The 21,712-nt window shown below is 52.7% G+C and overlaps 11 protein-coding genes across 11 annotated transcripts; 7 read left to right on the forward strand and 4 right to left on the reverse strand.

Annotated features, from left to right (window-relative positions):
* Window positions 1–2,468: 2,468 nt before the first annotated feature.
* J4E92_003230 (uncharacterized protein) lies at window positions 2,469–3,587 on the reverse strand (the record flags this gene model as incomplete). Its single annotated transcript, XM_051494628.1, has 3 exons — window positions 2,469–3,364; window positions 3,413–3,485; window positions 3,537–3,587. 3 exons carry the CDS (start codon window positions 3,585–3,587, stop codon window positions 2,469–2,471), a joined length of 1,020 nt encoding a protein of 339 aa, XP_051354921.1.
* A 292-nt stretch (window positions 3,588–3,879) lies between these two features.
* Window positions 3,880–4,384, forward strand: J4E92_003231 (uncharacterized protein; the record flags this gene model as incomplete). Its single annotated transcript, XM_051494629.1, has 3 exons — window positions 3,880–3,894; window positions 3,944–4,289; window positions 4,338–4,384. 3 exons carry the CDS (start codon window positions 3,880–3,882, stop codon window positions 4,382–4,384), a joined length of 408 nt encoding a protein of 135 aa, XP_051354922.1.
* Window positions 4,385–4,471: 87 nt separating this feature from the next.
* Window positions 4,472–5,037, reverse strand: J4E92_003232 (uncharacterized protein; the record flags this gene model as incomplete). Its single annotated transcript, XM_051494630.1, has 3 exons — window positions 4,472–4,533; window positions 4,598–4,914; window positions 4,961–5,037. 3 exons carry the CDS (start codon window positions 5,035–5,037, stop codon window positions 4,472–4,474), a joined length of 456 nt encoding a protein of 151 aa, XP_051354923.1.
* A 782-nt stretch (window positions 5,038–5,819) lies between these two features.
* On the forward strand, window positions 5,820–6,454 carry J4E92_003233 (uncharacterized protein; the record flags this gene model as incomplete). Its single annotated transcript, XM_051494631.1, has 3 exons — window positions 5,820–5,869; window positions 5,949–6,366; window positions 6,419–6,454. 3 exons carry the CDS (start codon window positions 5,820–5,822, stop codon window positions 6,452–6,454), a joined length of 504 nt encoding a protein of 167 aa, XP_051354924.1.
* A 383-nt stretch (window positions 6,455–6,837) lies between these two features.
* Window positions 6,838–7,505, reverse strand: ARPC4 (Actin- protein 2/3 complex subunit 4; the record flags this gene model as incomplete). Its single annotated transcript, XM_051494632.1, has 4 exons — window positions 6,838–6,846; window positions 6,897–6,941; window positions 6,994–7,446; window positions 7,503–7,505. 4 exons carry the CDS (start codon window positions 7,503–7,505, stop codon window positions 6,838–6,840), a joined length of 510 nt encoding a protein of 169 aa, XP_051354925.1.
* Window positions 7,506–7,775: 270 nt separating this feature from the next.
* J4E92_003235 (uncharacterized protein) lies at window positions 7,776–9,688 on the forward strand (the record flags this gene model as incomplete). The annotated part of the gene is made up of 4 exons (XM_051494633.1): window positions 7,776–7,791; window positions 7,851–8,262; window positions 8,311–9,551; window positions 9,603–9,688. 4 exons carry the CDS (start codon window positions 7,776–7,778, stop codon window positions 9,686–9,688), a joined length of 1,755 nt encoding a protein of 584 aa, XP_051354926.1.
* Window positions 9,689–9,709: 21 nt separating this feature from the next.
* Window positions 9,710–12,880, forward strand: J4E92_003236 (uncharacterized protein; the record flags this gene model as incomplete). Its single annotated transcript, XM_051494634.1, has 7 exons — window positions 9,710–9,774; window positions 10,144–10,151; window positions 10,204–10,240; window positions 10,293–10,418; window positions 10,471–10,605; window positions 10,660–11,137; window positions 11,426–12,880. The coding sequence occupies 7 exons, from the start codon at window positions 9,710–9,712 to the stop codon at window positions 12,878–12,880; spliced, it is 2,304 nt and encodes a 767-aa protein (XP_051354927.1).
* A 639-nt stretch (window positions 12,881–13,519) lies between these two features.
* On the forward strand, window positions 13,520–15,158 carry J4E92_003237 (uncharacterized protein; the record flags this gene model as incomplete). Its single annotated transcript, XM_051494635.1, has 7 exons — window positions 13,520–13,739; window positions 13,795–13,857; window positions 13,904–13,909; window positions 14,002–14,167; window positions 14,220–14,535; window positions 14,587–14,932; window positions 14,986–15,158. 7 exons carry the CDS (start codon window positions 13,520–13,522, stop codon window positions 15,156–15,158), a joined length of 1,290 nt encoding a protein of 429 aa, XP_051354928.1.
* Window positions 15,159–16,996: 1,838 nt separating this feature from the next.
* Window positions 16,997–17,991, forward strand: J4E92_003238 (uncharacterized protein; the record flags this gene model as incomplete). The annotated part of the gene is made up of 2 exons (XM_051494636.1): window positions 16,997–17,066; window positions 17,126–17,991. The coding sequence occupies 2 exons, from the start codon at window positions 16,997–16,999 to the stop codon at window positions 17,989–17,991; spliced, it is 936 nt and encodes a 311-aa protein (XP_051354929.1).
* A 121-nt stretch (window positions 17,992–18,112) lies between these two features.
* Window positions 18,113–18,885, reverse strand: J4E92_003239 (uncharacterized protein; the record flags this gene model as incomplete). The annotated part of the gene is made up of 2 exons (XM_051494637.1): window positions 18,113–18,650; window positions 18,710–18,885. 2 exons carry the CDS (start codon window positions 18,883–18,885, stop codon window positions 18,113–18,115), a joined length of 714 nt encoding a protein of 237 aa, XP_051354930.1.
* Window positions 18,886–20,691: 1,806 nt separating this feature from the next.
* J4E92_003240 (uncharacterized protein) lies at window positions 20,692–21,636 on the forward strand (the record flags this gene model as incomplete). The annotated part of the gene is made up of 2 exons (XM_051494638.1): window positions 20,692–20,749; window positions 20,834–21,636. 2 exons carry the CDS (start codon window positions 20,692–20,694, stop codon window positions 21,634–21,636), a joined length of 861 nt encoding a protein of 286 aa, XP_051354931.1.
* Window positions 21,637–21,712: the final 76 nt, after the last annotated feature.

The following is a 21,712-nucleotide window of genomic DNA, read 5'->3' on the forward strand; positions in this document are numbered from 1 at the left end:
CAGGTTGCCGGCGGTCTGTCTCATCGAGAATTGGGATTGGATAGCGAAAGGATGCAGATGGGTCGCATGAATGTCGGACCGCTTGACCATCTTCTCCCAGGTTTGCGGATATGGACCATCCTGGGGGTAGACCCTTCCCAGACATAGTGAAGGCTGGCCGCCTGAATTGCGAAGGAATGTTGACTGCATACTTCTCCGATGTCAAAGTCCTCGAGTATGTCCAATGCACACTACTGATGGTCCTCCAGGAAGTATATTGGGGTATCTCTGTTTCAGGTAAGTACTCAATCTGGTAGTTTGCAGCACTTCTCCAGCTCTCAGAGTTGATGATGCCTTCCCATCCTGCCCAAGACCATGAAGGCAGAATGGCATCGCCGGCAGGCAGTCGGCGAGGCTTCCGTCTCTTCAGATAGGCCCATGGCTGCCACAATAGCGCGGCATCGAAGCACATCGTCGGCAAACCGGATATGAATCCGCCTGGGAATATGCTGCTCAGATGGGCGAGACAACTAACGAAAGCGTCAAGAACGTCTTCCGGAAAAGTCAGATCTCGTTCATTGAACAGGGTCATGAGACGCGTATAACGAATCATGTCTGGCCAAGGTGAATTGTTGAGCCCAGCAACGGGCGCGTCTATTCTTGTTGCTGGAAGGTCGGAGGTTGGTTTTCCGGTGTCAGTAGATAGTGGCGTTGATGAAGTAGAATCCTGGCATTCATGCCAAGAAGCACAGAGACATTCCCAATTGACTGTATCGTTTTGGAAGATGACCCTTCGTGTGGAGAATATGTATTCCTGGAAAGTCCAACCTCGCGAGTACCATTTTGTTTCCATCAGTGACATCGCTTGCTTTGTCATATACTGCGCACCACTCAGTGGCTTTCCGTCCGGTCTCCTGAATCCTTGTGGTATGGGAGTCTTACTTGGAGTAGGCGTCATTTTCCGATGTCCATAAAGACTTGCAGCTGCTTCCTCGTTTTGAGCTGCGACTAAACTAAAAAGTGATCCGGCGTATATCTCTCCCATGGCACTCAGCTGGTGGTGTTTGGTGGCTTCGTCGTCTTGAACGATGGCGATTCGATCCACCCATAAATAAGTAAGACCCAAATCCTTCACCAAATTGATGGCGTCTTGAAGAAGATTGGGCAATGATATGACCCCGCTGTACAGTCCGTTGTGCTTTTGAAGTGCTGCCAGGTTCGCCATCGTAGCGCAAGCTGAGGTCTCTGCACCACCCCAAACATAACTCAAAGCGACGTAACGTGGGTGTTTAGGTGCAACTACCAGACATCCGTTCTCGACATCGATCAAATAGGACGGGAAAGGCGAGTGCATCTGTGAGGTCCTGCTACCATGACATTGTTCCCCGTGTAGTTGACGGCATCGATCTATCCACGTTCGGATAATGTTGACATCCATAGTCCCTTCATCAGGAGCTGGTATACCGATGGCCGTCTTCTCCTTCTTCTTATCTATATAAGGAACAAATGGGACAAGATGAGGAGGCATATCTTCCCATGATATATCGGCGCTGCGAGGTGAAGCCGAACCACGATGCCGTTGCCGGGTTTCTGGAAAATGCACCGCCGAAGAAGCTGTTTGGCGGGCAAGCTCCTCCGCTGTATCGGGAATCCATAACTCCGTTTGGTGATGCAAAGGAGGTATTCCAATCCAGTCTGTGGGAGGGACTAGACCCGCGTCGACATCGGCTTTCTCATCAGTCAGCGCGGAATCGTCTTCCTGCAGTCCAGGCGATGCTGCCGTTGTGTTCATTGAGTGTGACAAGCCTGAAGCTAGGCGATATTCTTGATAGTATTCTGAGTTGACTGGGTGTTCACGTTTCGCGATTGTAACCTGGCTCACTACAAACTCCGACTCTCAACGCTCCTGTCGTTCTATACTGCCGTACCCGAATTCGCTCGATTACACCCTATGTTGGGCGTGTATGATTCTCTCGATCATTCCCAGCCGTGAATATGACAACGTTGAATGTGAAGGATTCTTCAAGTGGTGACGCAAAGTGAGGGGTACAACGCTGGGCGAAAAGGGCGACCAGAAGTGCCTAAACGACTTGTCGTGTCTGTTCCGGTGGCGAGGAAGATGTTGATGCGCAAGGCTGACAGTACATGTATTGACCGGTCGCGCCTCGAGTCATGGCGCTAGCTTCGGTCTCCGTCAGACTACTCGTGAGCCTGAGGCTCATGTTTCCAGGTTGTGTTGCGCGGATTGTCATGGGACGGTGGTGACGTCGCCACTTTCGCGACAGGTCCCGTGTGCTGAGACCGGGGTGTAGGTGGCGTTGTTGTAAGATAGCACCAGACATTATCCGGTGTCACTTCTGGAGGTACTCCCGTTGATCTCCTTCGGCTATCCGGTAGTACGAAGTACTTGAGACCGTCCTCCCACGTGTCTCTAGAAGCGTTCCGTAGGAGGCCACGCCTTCCATTGGGTAAATTGGAAGATTGCACTCTCAGGCCATTGGATCCTCTCGGTAGAAGTCCGCCATACCCTCTTTCACGGCTTTACGGAGTTGCGCACCCGCTCTGCCCAATTCTCCACCGCCTTTGGTGGCTTGCTCCAATCCTGCGACGATTGCAGCCTCGGCTCGGTCTCGGAATAATCGTTGTCGATCTTCGCGGTCTTCATACATCTCTGCTTCCTCGTCTCTTGCAGCGCCAAACAAGTTGAGATGTGCATAGACGTTTGATCGCTCGGAAAGAATATGATGCTGAGTGTGCCAAAGTGGGAAGTTGCTGTCGCTGATGTCGACGGACACTATTGTCTGCCTGTGGGAGAGTCCCGCGCGGAGGAAGGAAGTCAGGGCGTTCATTTGCTTGACTTGCATCTTCGTATCAGCTTTTCCGTACGATTTGGCAGTTGACCATTTGCTTGACGCTTCGCTCTGCCAACCGAGTAAACTGAGGAAGCATTTGAGCATCTTCACCCAACCTCCAGCACAGCTGACGACCTCATCGCCTGCAACGGCAAGCAACCATTCCAATACGTCAAGGCCAAACAAACGAATCTCTGTTGCTAAATGCGTCATGGCAGCTCTTGTGTGGAGTAACAGCTGGTCGGCGTGGCTAGCAATGTCGAGTGGCGGCAAGCTTTGCAGTAGCTTCAGTAGTTGCTGACGAACGCTGTTGGATCCATCGAGAATGAGCTTTTGTGCCACAGGAATGATGACAGACGAAGGCTGCGGTAATGGCACTGTAGGCGGATTGTTTGCTATGGCTGATGTCAAGAAGGCTAAGGATTCTCTTCGCTGTGTGTCTGCCTTGTGATTAAGCAAGCCCAGATAATGTGCGCATTGTGCTTCTAAAGATGGGGCACTTGTGGAAAGTGCTTGCTGCTTGAGAGATATCGCTGTGATACGTTAGTCAAGAAAGAGAAATATGACGAGGTAAACCTTACATTTCGCACGGAAGCTCGTATCTGTGCTGTTTGCTGCCTTGGGTCTCGCCTTTCCGACCTTTAATTTTGCTTTCTGGTTCTGTTAGCATTGCGGTTCGGTATATGCCACTTTGGTCAATTTTACTTGAAAGTCCTTCTTCTTGTTCTCCTTCTTCTTCTTTGAGCTGTTGGTCATGATGACGGACTAGATTGGGTTTAGGGTTTCGCTTGGTAAAGTCGTGCTTTCGTAAGACTTCACTGTTGCGCGCGATGTCGAGAGGTTGAACGAAACTATGCGCGTCAATGAGCGAACGACGCGTTCTCTGCTGATGAACGGAAAATTGAGGATCCACAGGTGCCGCTAACACCGAAGAGGCCTGAGTTGGTGGACTCTTGGCAGGGTCCAGCCGCGGTCCTGTACGCCGATGTCATCAGCGCGCTGTGAACCGCGACTGCATCCCTTATTCCTCTGGCACACATCACAAACCATGGCCCAGAACGCTGTATGTATCTTATTGCGCTTTCAAATGCTGCTTACTAATATGCGCGCAGCCAGACGAGACACTTTCGCTACTCACGCGACTGAGCCAAAAGCCCGGCGTTCAGAGCACCCTCATACTGTCGCGCGAGAACGGCACGATAATACGCACCTCTGGTCTCATATCAAACAGCTCTTCGGCGAACCCAAATAGTACTCTGCCAGCCTCAGGGGAAGCTGCGTCGGACAACTACTCCAACGGCAGGAAAGAAAGCGGTATACACAGCGCTGAGGATGTCGCCAGCATGGTCTGGGCGTTCCTGACGGCAGCGGGGACCCTTGTGGACGAGCTGCACAAGGAAGACGAGGTCAAACTTCTCAGGCTGCGAACAAGGAAGAACGAATTGGTCATTGTACCAGGCATGTCCCTCACGCACTTGATGGCGGGGTATTTGCTAACGATTCAAGATCCCAAATTTATTCTCGTCGCTATACACGATACTCCCCCAGCATAAGCCATATAACGAAATCATCGCATACGTGTCTCCTTTCTCGCAAACGTCACGATACCCACCCGTTCTATTTGAATACACCAAGATCCATCACCAATGAGACTCGCTAATTTCGACTGCGTTCACGTCGATGCCGTTCTTGAACCATCGCTCTACATAGACCTTAGCAACGCTGCCGATTCTAAACAAAGATACACGGAGGCTGGAAAAACTCACGGGCTTCATCGATCTCGATGTCATTGCCGCTCATCTGCCGCTTACGCATCTTCCCGTCCTCTGCGAACGTCCAGTCTTCAAGGCCATAGCATCGCTTCCACTTCATGCCATCGTGGGCATCTTGGAATTCATACCAGAACTGAACCGCGATCTTGTCATCTGAAAAGGCAAAGAGCTCTTTGCGCAGCCGGTAGCTCTTTTCCTTTTCCCACTTCTTCGTCAAGAAGTCTTCAATGTCTGCCGTGCCGGCGAGGAAAGACGATCGGTTGCGCCAAACACTGTCGGGTGTATAGGCTTGTGCTATCACCTTGGGGTTTCTGGCACAGTTTAGTAACGATGAGAGCTAGTCATGACACCACGCACTGGCCGTTCCAGAGGTCTTGAGCCTTCTTGACCTTGGCGTAAGCGCTTTCTTGAGTAAAGGGTGGTGCGAGAGACATGGTCGAATTACCAAAGTGGATATCACGAGATTGATTGTACAGAAGGTCAATGTGATCGCTCAAATATAGAACGTTATCACCATGAATCATAATCTAAGAAATGCCGTTGGATGCCTCATTTCGGCACTTCGGCATGTGCTTACGTGCATACTCATCAGATGAAGCTCAGCTTATCTACGAGAGATATTGTGAAACCTGGCTGAGTTTGAAACTACTCTTGATAACCCTCAAGAGAGGGATCAGATCTACGGCTTGGTGCATGTAATGACAGCTGTTGAGAAGGTTCCAGAAAGTCGCAAAGCAAAGATGACGATCACTTGAATGTTCCACAACAACGAAACGCCGACTTGCAGTAAACACACGTCAATAATTCAGCTGCTAGGATTCAAAAAGCTCGTAGCAGATGGCCCTTTTAACTAGGCTCATCTACCTCATCACCTCGACTCTGTGCGATTCTGCTACGATTCCTTCGGCACCTCCCCTCTAGCTGCTCATTCAGGTACACGCTCACATGTCGCTCTAATAGGCCAAAAAGATTTGTCAAAGAAACCCTGCAGCGTTGGAAATGCGCTGGCTGGGTACCTGGCGTCATAAGCCTCGGCCGGCATATGCCCCACTATGATCTCGAAGCTTCAAGCTTGGGAAGCCGGGCGGGTACCCCTCCAGCTAGCATAACTAATCGGCGTCCGACACAACAAGTCACTTTCTCTCACTCTGCTCAATTGCTTTACACGCATCTACAGTTTACACGACATTTTCTACCAATACACCAAATAATCATCATGGCTCCTCTACAAGTTGGCGACAAGCTCCCCGAGGGCGTCAAGTTCGAGTGAGTACCTTCGCATCGAGCTCCACTCATCACCGGAGCCCTTAGAATGCACGCTGACATTGTATCTTCTCTCATGTAGATGGGCGCCCATCACCGACGCTGACCCCACCGCCTGCGGCCGTCCCCAAGAATACGATGCCAGCAAGGAGTGGGCAGACAAGAAGGTCGTCCTCTTCTCCGTTCCCGGCGCCTTCACCCCAGGATGCCAGGCCTACCATCTTCCTCCCTACATCGCAAAGGCCAAGGAGTTCAAGGACAAGGGTGTTGATGTCATTGCTACCATTGCGAGCAACGACGCCTGGGTTATGAACGCTTGGGGCAAGGTCAACGGCGTCAAGGGCGACGAGGTCCTCTTCCTCAGCGACACCAAGACCTTCTTCTCCAAGGAACACGGTTGGCCTGCGGGTATGGGCGACCGCAATGGTCGCTGGGCTATGGTCTTCGACCACGGCAAGGTCATCTACGCCGAGAACGAGAAGAGCCCTGGTGAGGTCTCGGTAAGTTTCGCATCGCTTTGAAGAGTTGAGGTGCTTGTTACTAATTCTACAGGTCTCCGGTGCCGATGCTGTCCTGGCCAAGTTGTAAGCGCTGATCAACTGTGAGCTTGATCTCTAGAAATTTTGGCGAACATCACTGCGGCCGGCAGACAATATGTAGATGAAATATCCAAATGAGAATAATGACAGTATGAGAATTGCCATGAACGTGACGTTTTCCTTCCACGTCAGTTGTCGGCGTAGTATCTGCGTTTATGTTCGGGCAACCGGTGGTGTACGTCAAATGTGGAATGGATTCGAAGTTTGTATTTGTATTGAATGCTGGTCGAATGCTCAGCTTGCATAGCAACTTTTCCACACAGCGCTCGTTCGTGGGCAAAGATTCCAGGCCTGATATTTGTTCGTTCTAGCTTCGTCTGCCCAGGTATTCGTAATGAGCCAATATATACAAACGCCGGCATTGTAACACGCTCAATCAAACTAGGCTTTGTCAGTACCCGTGTACGTATGTAGATGTGGGGTATGCATACCGGAGTAAGGAAAGACTCGGCCACGAAACGTGCTCTTGCGTTCAACTGGTAATGTGTCAGCTCTGATGCTCGAACAGGCGGACCTTGGCTGTCTTACGAAGAGCTTCATTTCCGAGATCTCCTTGTCAACCTCCTCCATGAACTGGATGATGAAGTCGACCAGCTTGTGCTTCAGCATCTCCTCGGTGTGGAAGTTGGTGATCAGGAACGAGATGTCGTAGCCCTTGACCGGCTTCCTCCGCATAATGTAGAAGGACTCAGCTCTTTGCGTCAGGAATCGTGTGAACTTGTGGACCAGGATGTGTTCAATCTCGTCTGCCTGCTTGATCTTGATGCTTATGCGCACACTGTTGATGCTGGGCTCGATGTATACGCGTTCATGCTCGTTTCTCGATACGGTAAGCGGGTTCAGGATGACTTCAGGCGAGCTGGCGGCTTCGATCTCGGGAACATTGTGGCGCTCGGAGGCCTGGGACGCAAAGTTGGAGAGGGAGAGGGCGGCTGTGAGCGACGAGCGCACGCACTGGAGGTACGGGCGGAGTGATTGCGACTGGGGGTGTCAGTATGAGCACGTGATCAGACCACAGCAGTAAGAGGTGACTGTACCATTGCGAACAGAGCTCAGCAGCAGCTCTATGTTGGAATGGTAGGGCTGCCGTCGGGGGAGAGCGGGCTATGACATGCCAGTACGGCGAGTTGGCGGTGCCTGCAGCTGGTCGCGCTAGTGGGGTAGCAGCTCCGGGCGGCGGTCAGCTTGGCGCGGCCCTCCTTCCTCATGCTTCCATTAACTTTTGCCCCACGAAGCCACTATAACCACTCTCTCGCCTCCGCCTCCCGTAGTCTTCTATACTCTATCCACCGTATAGTTGAACATTCATCATGGCGTCTGTACCAGGTATGTGCAGCGCCACACGGTTATTCGAACGGTCCAAAGACTAATTCACATGTTTGCAGTAATCGTAAAGCATCAGGGCAAGAAGCACGAGGTCGAAGTGGATACCACCTCCACCGGCGAGACGTTCAAGTACCAACTCTTCTCCATCACCGGCGTCGAGCCAGAGCGCCAAAAGGTCATCGTCAAGGGCGGACAGCTCAAGGATGACGCCGACATGTCCAAGCTGGGCCTCAAGCCGAACCAGACACTCATGATGATGGGCACGCCCTCGGGGTCGGCAAACATCATCGAGAAGCCCAAGGTCCCGGTCAAGTTCCTCGAGGACATGGACGAGGCGGAAGCCGCGCAGTTGGAGGGCGCCACACCCGCAGGTCTGCAGAACCTGGGCAACACATGCTACATGAACTCCACCCTGCAGACGCTACGCTCCATCCCGGAACTGCAAGAAGAGCTCTTGCGGTACGCAGACAGGTAAATTCGATTACATCATGTCCACGTGCTCCTACTGACCCTCTCCAGCAACGGTGCCAGCTCATCCAGTGCCGCGCAGCTCAGCCAGTTCGGTCTCGGTGGCCTCGGTGGCTCAGCCGACCTGACGGGCTCCCTCCGCGACCTCTTCAAGCAAATGTCCGAGACACAAAACGGCTTCCCTCCACTCATGTTCCTCAACGCTCTCCGAACCGCATTTCCCCAGTTTGCCCAAAAGTCAAAGGACGGCCACGGCTACGCACAGCAGGATGCCGAGGAGGCTTGGTCACAAATCGTCTCGCTGCTCCGACAAAAGCTCAAGATCACCGACAACGAGACAGGGTCAGATGCGAACAAGAAGAGGGAGCTATCCTGGATCGACAAGTACATGGCGGGCAAGTTTGAGTCAGTCATGGAGTGCGATGAGCCCGCAGCGAAGGAGGGTGGCGAGGAGCCCGTTCACAGCGATGACCTCTTCTTCAAGCTCAACTGCCACATCAACGTAGAGACGAACCACCTCAGGGACGGTCTGGCTGCTGGCTTGAAGGAGCAGATCGAGAAGCGATCAGAGGTTCTGGGCCGAAACGCCATCTACACCAAGACGTCCAAGATCGCGCGCCTACCGAAACACCTCCCCATCCATTTCGTGCGTTTCGACTGGCGAAAGGATACCAATAAGAAGGCAAAGATCATGCGCAAGGTCACTTTCCCCGAAGAGCTGGACGCATTGGAGTTTTGCACAGACGACCTGAGGAAGATGCTCGTCCCAATCCGGGACAAGATCCGTGAAGTCCGCAAAGAAGAGGAGGATGTCGAGCGCGCCCGCAAGCGACAGAAGCGCATGCGAGCTGGCGAGGAGAACGACAGCGACCCTCTTGCTCGCAAGGAGCCTCTACAGAAGAAGAAGGAAGCTGCACAAAAGAAGGAGGACGCCAGCAAGCCGGCTGAGGACACCAAGATGGAGGAGGTTGAGTACAAGACCGACGCCCAGGTCGAGGCGGAACGCGCCGCATCAATCCTTGCTGCCAAGAAGGAGCTCCTCGCTCTTGTGGACTCCAAGATGACTGCAGATGAAGGCGCAAACCAGACCGGTCTCTACGAGCTGAGAGGTGTCATCACTCATCAAGGCGCCAGCGCCGACAGTGGCCACTACACGTCCTTCGTCAAGAAGCAGGGACCCAAGGACCCCAACACTGGCAAGCGGAAGGAGGAAGACGGTAAATGGTGGTGGTTCAACGACGAGAAGGTATCTGAGGTGGATGCTGAGAGGATACAAACCCTGTCTGGCGGAGGTAAGCATCCCAGACTGTGACTGTGAATTGACGATGACTGACATGTTCCAGGTCAAAGCCACTCGGCTCTTATCCTCCTCTACCGCGCCGTTCCTCTTCCCGTCGTCGACGAGGACGTGCAGATGGGCGACTCATAGACTGAATCGACACACTTCACTATGGGCATCTCCTTGGATCTCGCGCGCAAGATCATGCTGAAGCGCAAACGGGACTGGAGCAGCAGGTAATGCATGGCATTCGGCGTTGTACTAGCTGGAAAGGCTATGGGACGATACCTCTGAGAGCTTAAGTAACGATTGCATGACTTCAAGACCTTGCATTAATAGACACGGCATTAGACTGGTGAAGTGTACTTTCTGTCCCTTTCCGTCTTCACCTCACCACGCGTAGAAACGCGTCGAAGCGTGCTGCCAAGCCCTTCCATGATCGTGACGCTCACCTCCAGGAACGCTTTCCTCCCCATACGTTCGACTGCTGCGCTTCTGTTATAATATCACGCGTCATTCGCGAGACGCCGCAATCTTTTTCCTGTATCATTACACTTGTACGATCATCTGTTTCATGTATTAAGTACCGACAGCATGTTTTACAGTCACGAAGGTAAGCTCCAAACCGAGACTGCAGCTCGGAACGATTTGACTAACAATCGTAGTGCTCACGTCGCGCAAATACGGTGTGGCAACCGTGTGGTATGTTAGAAGACGTCCAGTCGCCCCTGCCCTGTACTGACCGAAGTGGCAGGCTCGTCGCTACCACCCACAAACGAATCGGCCGCAAACAGATTCTCGATGTCGATGTACAGAAAGCATGTCAGACCATTGTCGATCCTGTAGCGCCTATGGCTCTACGGCTACAGGGCAATTTGATGTACGCCGCGCTGCCATACCTTGTCCGAGCGACAGACTACTGACACATGCAGGTACGGTGTATCGCGTGTATACCTACAACAATGTGGATATATCCTTTCAGACGCAGAGAGTGCGCGAAACGCCCTGCTAGTGATGCTACGGACGGTGAAGCATACCGCACTCGATCCAGACGCTGGCAAAGCTAGGTAGGCATGCATCACCTTTATGACATGATCGCTTTACTCACAGGATCTATCTAGGCCTGAGCAGCTCATACTCGAAGATGACCCTTCCTTCCTGCCCGAGCTCGCGCTTCCTCCTCCAGACTTCCTCGCAGGACTAGACCACAATTTCAATCTCGACATTGCGCGGTCCGGCGACTCCCAGACGCTCACACCCTTCAGCTCCCAGCAAGCACGGTCCTCTTCCCATGCGGATGGCATCGGTGGGCTCATCTTGCCTACTTCATCTCCCGCGATGGCGGCCGAGTTCAGACTCGAAGGCGACGATGGAGTGGGCAGTGTTGGCGGACCAAGTGTCATGGGCGCTGGCGATACGATCCAGCTTGAAGACCCAGACTTCATGATCGCAGACGATGGCGAGATCATCCAGTTGCCACCACGGCGAAAAGTTCCCAGCACGCCAGCTAGGACCGCAGGTGCGAAAATGTCCAGCGATGCTGGGGCTAGTGCGCGAGTTCGCAAGGAACATGAGGATGGACAGCAGGTCGGCGATCAGGTGAGTTTTGCTGCTTTCTCTCACGTCCTTTTGCACTGCAATCTCAGCCATCCGTCTTGCGGTGAGGCTTCCCTTCCCTCACTCGATGCTCAGGACATGGCAACACACACTCTCACCACTATCGGCCAGTCTCTATCAGGCGGTTGTGTATACCGCCTCGTTAGAAGACGTTTGCTGCCTGTCTCTTCCCATATCTTTGTTTGTGTCTTTGGTTCTCCCATCTTCCATTCTTTTCACATGATCCAGCTACCGTCAGCCTCATCCAGAATGACGACTGACATATATCAGTTCCCGGGCGATCAAGAAGACATCGGCTTCCCAACCTACGACGACGATCCTATCGAAGGCGGAGCACTTTCATCAGACGGTCCGCAACAGTCTAGTCAGCATTCAGAAGTCATTGAGTCTTCCGATACGTTCACCGCGCCCATGCGCCGTCGTCGGGTTCCACGCACTCTTCCTATCGATGCAGCTATAGAGCTTCCCAACAAGGAGTTGGCTGGTTGGCAGAGGAACTACCGTCAGAACATGAAAGCAGCAGCTCGGCAGAAAATTCAGAAACGTGCTGCTGCTCAGGCTAAGAAGAATGCCGAGCACTACGTTTGGGGCGCGGGCCTCGGCGGCATCGGTGAACGTGTCTTGGGCGGCCACGTTCCCAATCCGTTCGACATGTTCATTGGTGACAACTTCTTCGAGACGATCATGGGCTTCAGTCGCAACAAGGCTACCGGAGTCAAGCACGACCGCGACAGTGGTATCGATGATGCAACTCAGGAAGAATCTCGCCGTGTGCGTCAGAAGACCGGCGAGCCTGAGATTGGTCGTTCGGCTGACAACGAAGACATTCCTATGTTTGTTGAAGACGACATCGCCGTTGAACTACCGCGCGAGGGTGTCTCCGCACTTGACGATCAACAGATCTTCTCAGCAATGCCATGGAACATCAGCGCTTCTGTCCGAGGCTCTTCAGTCGTTCCTCGAAGCGGACGCGCTGGTATGATAGGCTCCGCTGATCAGAGCAGACCCGGAAGCCGCTTCGTGTCTGCCTCCCCCTCAAAAGGTCGCGGTCAGCCTGTTGCTCTTGAGGGATTCAAGAACCTTACGAGCGATGTCGATTACGGTGGCGACGACTTTGGCCTACCAGGTTTCAGCTCCGACTTTCCCGAGCCAGCAGTTCAAGAACCATCAGCACGCGTCCGCGAGGCCTTGTCAACAGAAGGTGAAAACTTCATTACTTTCATCCAGGAACGTATCGTTGAGAAGCGCAGGCGGGCTCAAGCAGACCTAGAGCACGAGTCCGACGTGCTTCAAGCCGAAGCCGCCGCTGATATCGAGGACATCGCCTTTGAGGAACTTCTTCCACCCACGGAAAACACCAAGATGATCGCTTGCCAAGGCTTCATGATGGTGCTCGGGCTTGGCTCCAAGGGAATGCTCGACATTCAGCAGCTGCAGCACTTGGGCGAAATCAACCTCAAACTCTCCAGAAAGGCCAAAGAAATGCAGGTCGTTGAGCTCGGCGACGCTGAAGAATCCGACAGGGACGGTGCCCAAGAGGATGACGATCTGACCGAAGACGAGGAGGTGGCGGATGCTCAAGATATTACACGACAGCCGGAAGCGGAAGATCAGGATATGCAAGAGCACGACGCGATGGAGGAGCAAGAGGGTCACTTCCAGGAGCAGTTTGCCGCTGGCCATGCTGCTCAAGAGGATGACCATGACTCACTCTATGATGACTGAGTGACCCGGCACTACATCAAGTCAGATGGATGGACATATACAGGCTGCTGTTTAGCCTATGTTTCTCATGTATCTTCCCGCCTGGTGGCATTCGCCGTCCATATCACAGGCTCTCACAGGGCGATGCGTATCTGCATCTAATGGGGAAAAGAGAACTGGCAGACAATAGTGTCGCATCTATGACAATACATCACGACTATATTGAAACATTGAGTCATGATTGTTAATGCAGGAGGATGATGCGCATGTTGTGAAGTGCTCGTTGAATGACCAGTGCGTTGGGCAAAGTGTGATGATTGGTTGTTTGCAACAGCAATTTCTCGCTGATGCATGTAGCCTGCTAACTTGTCTGCTTGCAGTTATGCAGAACCTTCTAGACTAGGATTGTCCATGACCAAGTGCTGCAGCCAAGCCGCTAGAATGTTTGCATATAAATTCAACTTTTTTCTGCACTTTGCACTTGTCTTCTAAGAAAACTAAAGGTCTTTTGAGTAGTTAAGGTGAAAGTGAATTGCAGCTAGTCTAGGTCTAGCTAGTGTTCAAAGAGCTTAGTGCAAGCTGACATAAGCTTGGTCCAAAACTACCTAGTCAATGCAACTTAGTATACCTACTTCCTGATTCGACACCGCTCACCCCAGCATGCCTGGGGTCCGCACGGGCATGGAAGTCAGCAACACCCATCGCGGCGCTGCCAAACAACCAAACAACGACAGCATTGCAGTGCAGTCTGCTGTCAAAGACGAGGACGGCAATGACGACATCTTCGCAGAAAGCGACAGCGACGATGGGTACGAGTACAAACCGCGACCAAAGCTGCCACAGCCCAATGTTCACATGCGAAGCTTGGGAAGTCTGATAAGTGAGTGAAAGACTGGCCGACTATGACGAGAGGATCTTCTACTGACAGCGGCCAGAGGAACTGGAGAGCGGTGCGATCGATGTCGACCCGGAATATCAACGTGAGGTTGTCTGGACAGGTAAAAACGCCCAACTTGATTGTCGCCGACATGCTAATAGCAATAGCCGATCGTATGACGGGTCTGATTAATTCTCTGATGGGTATGATCTACTCCAGGCTCTCTTAACATGAACGAATCCAAAGATTCCTAACACTTGCGTAGAAAACTACTACATCCCACCCATTATTCTGAATAAGAAACGGATTAATGGAACAGATGGTACACCACGTGACGTTCTTGTCTGCGTGGACGGAAAACAACGACTTTCCTCTGTCAGGGCATTCGTCAAAGGCATGATTCCTTGCCATGATCACAAAGGCGAAAAGTGGTAAGCAATTCGGTCCAATTAATATCTCTCAATGGCTCACTGAAAGTGCAAGGTGGTTCTGTGAGACGCCTAGCAATAAACGCAAAAAGGTGCTTCCTTCGGACATTCAAAAGTCCTTCTTGGAAAAAGACTTTGTGGCCTTTCAGTTCGCAGAGCTTACGCCAGTACAAGAAGAAGACCTTTTCGCTAGGGTCCAAATGGGTGTGCAGCTCACTTTAGCTGAGAGGATGCGCGCGAAACAAGGCCCATGGCAAGAACTAGCGAAGCTTTTCGTGGAAGACTTCCCTATGATCTACGACTTGATGAAGGATCGAGCTCGAGCGAAGGACTTCCAACTCACTCTGTCTTGCTTCAGCCAAATTCTGGAAGTACAGCATCCGACTCCTGCAACTGGCATTCCAGTGCTGAGGACAAGCCAGAGTTTAATCCCAAAGTTGCTGAACAACACCGGCGCTGTAGACGATGCGCTCAAGTCACATCTTGCAAGCGTCTGGACCACCTTCAAAGACCTTATTGCCTTAGATCCCGACACTTTCACGAATGCCGACAGGCATTTGAGTGGTGTACAAACCTTTGCGCCCATCGAAATGGTGGCCGTCACCGTCCTTATCTCTATGTATTCGGAAACGCGCAACAATGAACTATTGCTAGGCGATATCAGAGCGCTCCGAGAAGCCTTTCGCGAGCAGTTTAAGGACCTTCGATTGTCTGCGCCAATGTGGAAGTTTGCCTGGGACTTTATAGAAAACCTGGAGGGAATTCGAGGTGCGGTGGATGGCACTACGATAGACCGTAACCAACCGGCAGGGGCTCCAAAGCCGACGCCGTCTACTTCAAGAACGAAAACACTATCATCTCCTACTTCCGCCGTTTCGAGGAAAAGGGTAGCACCCTTGGACAAGCCGCTGTCCATACTGCCACCACGCGATTCGATCATCGCAAGGGAGGAGACACAACCTATGCCCACAGCACCGAAGCGACAGCGGACTGATCCCGGGCCATCAAACGCTCAATCAGAAGTCAATAGTCCCGTATATGACATCAACGGACCACCACAAGTCGCCACTGCAAGGAATGCTCCTTCGGAGCGAGTGCGCACAGCTGCGGCACCGACAGGATCTCCCATAATGGGTAACATTTTTACAGATTTTGGTTCTCAACAACCATCACCTGTCAGCGCAACTTCTGCTTCGCCACGTCTATGGCGTGCAGGCGAAGCGTTACAGCTGAATTCAACCTTGACCAACTCGCCACAGACTGGGCCAACACGCACAACGTCAGGACCACCGCACGAAACTTTGCAGAGACCAGGAAACGGATATGGGAATCAAATTGTACCGGGGTCTGCGCCGGCAGCGAGAGGTGCTGCCGAACAATCTACACCGCCGGGACGGTCTCGAAACGATCCTATACATACTTCGCGCTCCGACCCTAGGCCTGAGCCTCCTCAAGCCGACTATCCCGACTATTATATTCCAAATTTGTCGAACGCACCTATGCAAGCATATCACCAGTCTCGCTTACCCGTGACGCAACTATACGCTACTCATAAACCTTTCACACCGGAGCACACACCTCCCCAGATCCAGCAAGCCCGTGCGCCTGACTCTAGGAACCACCCTGCGCCGGTAGCGCAGATGCAGCCATCTAGACTCTCTCATAAAACTTCACGGCACGCTCCTCAAACAGACCAAAATCTGCAGAACGGCACACCAACGTCATCACGACCCTCAAGCATGACCCAAGCTCATCCGACAAGCAGAGGAGCATTCGCACCCACTCATACGGACGCGCAATGGGAAGGCGTTATCGCCACTGCATCTCCACGGATGCAGTCTCGGCAGCTTGGTCAAACTCAACAAGGGGCTTCTTCCGCAGCTTCGTCACCAACGATACCGACCTCGGCTTCAACTATCGCAGCGTCACAACCAAGCGGCACAAAGCGGAAAAGCGTTGCCCGCCCGACCCCTGCTCAGTACGATGGAGTTATCGATCTAACGAGCGACGATGAGCTTGAGGAAGAACGCCAAAACCTTCTGTCTTCATTCAAGGCCAAAACGGCTCCCGCAAAACAACCTCCAGCTACAGCTACAACAGCACCCACATCAACCCAACGAAAGCCGATAGTGATACATGATCTCGATCTTGATGAGGACTATGCGCGTGCGAACAATCCTTATGAGAGGTTTAGAAACAATCCTAGAGCAGGGCTCTCCGGTCCGAGACGTTGAATTTAGTGTTACACTTCCTAAAGCGTGGGGCTCGCATCAGCGAAGCGCAAAAGCAATTTCAGCTATATATTGTAATTAAGCATAATGATACCCCATTTGAGAACAGTGTGCCGTCCAGCTTTGGTTCCCTCATGCGGTAGGATTCATGCAAGTAAGCCGTAAGCGCGAATTGGCAGCGCCACTTCGACGACTTTCTCACAACCACAAATTCTGTATCGTACGTAGCATCCATCCACCTCTAGTATCACAGAATGCACATCGCGTCCGGACTTCAATACGGTTTCCGAAGCGTTACAGGAGACGCGTTCACATGCAATGGAAGACGTCATAGCGCGTTTCCAACCTCGGCATCCGACGACGAAACCCCGTGGACGGACCGCACCGCAAGCTAACGATGGCTTGACGGCCAACAGGATGTGCGCGGGATTGCGACAATCTCCTGCTTGCGTCAACAACCACGACGAGAGACATACTTGGCGCCGACGTTGACGAGTACTTGCTATATCTTGCGCCATATCGCGAACAGTCTTCACCCCCTCTCACTGCGCGCACGCAGCTTTGCGACATCCACAATCCGCAACTCCAAAAGACCAGCAACATGGGAAAGTCATTCGACCCTGCTAAGGACATCGGCAGTCTGGATGGCAAGGTCATTCTAGTCACCGGTGGTGAGTGACCCCCACTCCCGAGCATGAGCGACCGTATCATGCGACTGACACTTGCATAGGCAACGCCGGCTTAGGCAAACAGACCGTCGCGTACCTCGCTGCCCACAACCCCACGCGCATCTACCTCGCCGCTCGTACCGAATCCAAAGCCCGCGATGCCATCACCGACATCAAGAACAGCGTGCCAAATGCCTGCGAGATCGTATTTCTCCCGCTCGACCTGACGTCTTTCTCGTCCATTGTCGACGCGGCATCGACGTTCAAGAGCCAGGAATCGCGCCTCGATATCTTGATCAACAATGCTGGTATCATGGCGCCCCCATACAGCACCACCAAGGAAGGATACGAGATACAATTTGGCACGAACCACATGGGCCACGCGCTGCTCACGAAACTTCTTATCCCGACGATGCTGGACACGGCGAAACAGCCCGGCTCGGATGTCAGAATTGTCAACCTGAGCAGTATGGGCCACCAGATGCCAGTATCAAAGGGCATTGAGTTCGACCAGCAAGCGCTCGAGAAGGAGAGCACCTGGCGCCGCTACGGCTCCTCGAAGCTGGCGAACATACTCTTCGCTCGCTCCCTGGCGCTAGAATACCCTACGATAACATCCGTCTCCCTGCACCCCGGTGTCATTTTGACGGATCTCTTCGACAACCTCCGCACGAACATATTCATGAAGGTTGGCCTGTACATCTACGGCATCATCGGCATGATACTGCCGGGTCACTACCAAGGTCCGGAAGGAGGCGCGTTGAACACGACTTGGTGTGCTACGACCGCAAAGGACGAGCTAGAGAGTGGAGCATATTACATGCCAGTGGGCAAGAAGAGTTCTGGCAGTTCATTTGCGAGGGACGAGGGGCTGAGGAAGAAGTTGTGGGAGTATACTGAGGCGGAGCTGCAAAAGCATGGGTATTGAGATTGGAACAACTTTGTACTAATAAAAGTGTAAGAGGAACATATATGAAGCCCTGCTCGTTGCGATCATGATCTACATGACATGTACAGTATCTACCACTACCACGCTGACCACCGCCATTTCAAACAGATTCCAACGGCACCCTAGGCAACGCCGTCAACTGCTTCCTGTCACTAATCTCCACTCTGAAGTCCTTTTGTACACTAACCTGCAAGCCATCACCACTCGGCCGCTGTCCACCACGCTTCTGATCGCCATCGACATGTTCCAGGCTCGTGTTACTGTACTCATCCAGATCGCCATAGATCTTCGTTTCCACGCCCACGCTCTTGGGCTTGCTACCCGAATGCGAATGGTTCTCAGGACGCTCGTTCAGCTCCATCCATTGCTTTGATCCAGGACCGGCGCGGATGGAACCTCGAGGGTTTTGCTTCTTCGAGTAGCCGCCGGAAGGGTTTGAGTGGCTTCCTGACCAGGATGAGAAGTGCGAGATGAAGTTTGTGAGTAGAGGGCGGCAGGCGGGTAGGTTGGCGACGAACATGCCGACGTTCATTTCTGCGCAGGCCCAGGCGAGGATTTCGCCGAGGTTCTGGAGGAGTCGGGTTGGGTCGTTTAGGCCGATGAGGAACTTGAGGCGGACGATGGGGGCGATGGATGCGCTGTTGTATGCGTTAGTTGTGATGCTTGGTGGTTTGGCTCCAAGGGCCAGATGACTTACAAGATTCCTAGGCCGAGCATGGACATCACGGAGATCTTAACGCGCCAATCGAGCTGGACGTCCCAGAGGAGGAAGATGGGGAGGGTCGCAAAGATCCAGTCTGTGGAAATAGACACCACGGCTACGGCGTATGACAGTACCGTTTGGATATTGCGGCCATTGCATTCACCGTCCATCGTGGGGTACCAGTTCTTCCTGTTCGTCTGTTAGCTGCTGGTTGACATCAAGGGGGAGGGAGTGAAGACATACTGTACTGGCCTACATTGGAAGAAGAGATACATTCCCGTCCCGCCCATGACGACGAAACAGGATATCATGCAGGTATAGATGACCATCTCGATCCATTTTTTGCGGTTCGCGATGCGGATTAAGGCGAAGCCGATGCTGCACTTGATCGCGACGAGAGTGAAGCACCATGGCTCCTGGAAGACGTAGAACCACTGTTTCTCGTCAGTATTTCCTCTCAAACGACTCAGAGGCACAGGAGATCGATGGTTACATACCTTCAAGGACATGGAGTATTGAGACGCGGTCAACGAGCCATCATACTGTCCAACGCCACTCCAAGCCATACCGAGTGTGGAGACTGTGGCCACTGTCCAGACTGGCTGGGTTCATGTCAGTAAGTATTCCAGTCTCAATATGCGCAAAACTTACCAAGTTGATGAGCATAGCCCAGTCGTCTGGTCCCCATGCCTTCCTTTTGGTACGAATCCAAAACCGCAAGATGGTCGAAATGATAACAAACGGCAAAGGAACCAAGACCGATAGGGCCATATGGTAAGAAGTCGGTGGCGCCATGGCGTCAATCAGACTTTCGACGAGTCTACTCTGTCTACACTCGAGCGCAACAGTCAAACAGAACGAAGAAGAAGAAAGCAACAATAGAGTCCACCAATCCACACAGTGCAAGCACCGGGCATGCAAGAAAATAAGAAACCGCAACGAAAGGCTGGTAAAAAGGAGCGCCACGATCCCAACAGTATGGCACTCGTCCACGAGCTTTCTTTGCCATCCCAGCAGCTCGATCCGTAGGCCACAAAAGCTCTCGGCGCCAACCATCTAGGGTTCGCCCGGATGAAGCCGTACGAGTTTAGGATTAACAACGGTAACGGGGAGGCGAAGCGGCACAGGCTTGCTAGGGCCGGCACTGTTACCCGTCTGCAGTAGTTCCCGGTTCGTTATATGTCCGATGCTCTTGGGAGCTGTTGATGCGCGGGACGACGACGCTTGGGAAGGATCGCATGCTCTGGCAAAGGTAATGTCCGCTTCAGAAGGTCTGTTCGCTCAGACACTGTTGGCATTAGCCAAACTATGTAGCTATCGTGATTACTGTTGTGTCCTTCGGTATAGTTGCAGAGATGGCAGACAGTCTTACGTATCACCTTCACATGCGCCGATGTATCTCCAAGCTCGAGTCCAGACTCTCGGTCTTGTGCAAAGCGGTGGAGTAGTATAACCTGCTACGTCTGCGCGCGAATCCTGTTTCAAGACCTTCTTCTGCACAAGGATTGGTACATCGCCGCGTACTGTGCGTGCGGGGGCGTGGAGCATGCAGGAGTGTCGTATTGAATCCATATACTCGGATCTCGACCAGAGATGAGGTGGTCCCAAAGTACCTGATATCAACTCAGAACTTGGAAATCTAGTATAAGGAGCGAAAGGGGGATATCAACTATATGTGTGCCAGTTATGACTATCCTCATAACATGGCGTGAGGAATACGGTCTGTCAATGCTCGGTGTATGCGTCGGCACAAGATGGAGCTACTTCGGAGGATTTATATCGAGACCCACACCACGAAATAACGGTCTCCACCGCTAGACATTCCTCGACGGATCCTGGATGTTTTACATAGTCAAGGGTTCCCCGCGACGCCTCTGCCGTGCAAGCGGTGGGCGTTGTCACGACTACTTCCATAGATACATGTACAGGTCTCTTACCCAGGTTTCAACATACCTCAGCACGTAGCAATTTCCAGAATGTCAGCACCCAGAGTCTTTGAAGGCAAACTTGCCATTATCACCGGTTCTTCGCGAAGTATGTTCTGCCATACGCTCATACCCCTCGATCATGGCGCGATGTAACGACGTACCACTTGATTAGTAACTGACGTGCAACTAGGCTTCGGCGCCACACTTGCCACCTACTTCGCCTCGCGCGGAGCTAACGTTGTGATCAACTACGCAACATCGGCGTCCGATAAGATCGCGACTGACTTAGCAAACCATCTCTCCACGACCTACAAGATCAACGCGCTCCCCGTACGCGCCGATCTTCTTGACCCTTCCGCCCCGCAAACCATTGTCAATGCGGCAAAGGCTCACTTCAGCAACCCAGCGGCCACCCCTTCGTTCCAGATCGACATCCTGATCAACAATGCCGCTGTCGTGAATGCGCAGCCCATCCAGGAGCTCGATCCAGAACTCTGGGACCAGACGTTCAACATCAATTGCAAAGCTCCTGCGCTGCTTATCAAAGCTGCGTTTCCCTACCTTCCTCACGATAGGTCTGGTAGGATCGTCAATATCTCATCCGCGACGACGACGTGGGGTCTGATCCAACAAACATCCTATGCTGGCACCAAGGGAGCCATCGAGGCCATGACGCGTGTGTGGGCGCGCGAACTTGCTGAGCGCGCAACTGTCAACAGCGTGAGCCCTGGTCCCATGGATACAGGTCTCCTGAACGGACTGCCTGAGGCGCCAAGGGAGGCGCTGAAGATGTACAACGCTTTGATTCCGTTGGCGAAGGAGAGACCTGGTGTAGACAGCGAGGACATGTTGAGATTGGCAGGCGAGATTGGTGGTAGGCCCGGTACGCTCGAAGAGGTGGCAGGTATCGTTGGTATCGCGTGCCTGCCGGAGAGTGGCTGGATGACGGGTAACCAGCTGGGCGCGAGTGGAGGCGGCGCTTTTGTTAGGTAGAGCTTCGCTGTCATATCTGCATGGCTGCTGGCAGCAATCGAATCACATATGAGCCCTTTTAATTTTCGACCTCGAG

Source organism: Alternaria infectoria, assembly GCF_024043175.1.
Source record: "Alternaria infectoria strain BMP 0036 chromosome Unknown scaffold_4, whole genome shotgun sequence".
In the NCBI taxonomy this organism is placed as follows: domain Eukaryota; kingdom Fungi; phylum Ascomycota; class Dothideomycetes; order Pleosporales; family Pleosporaceae; genus Alternaria; species Alternaria infectoria.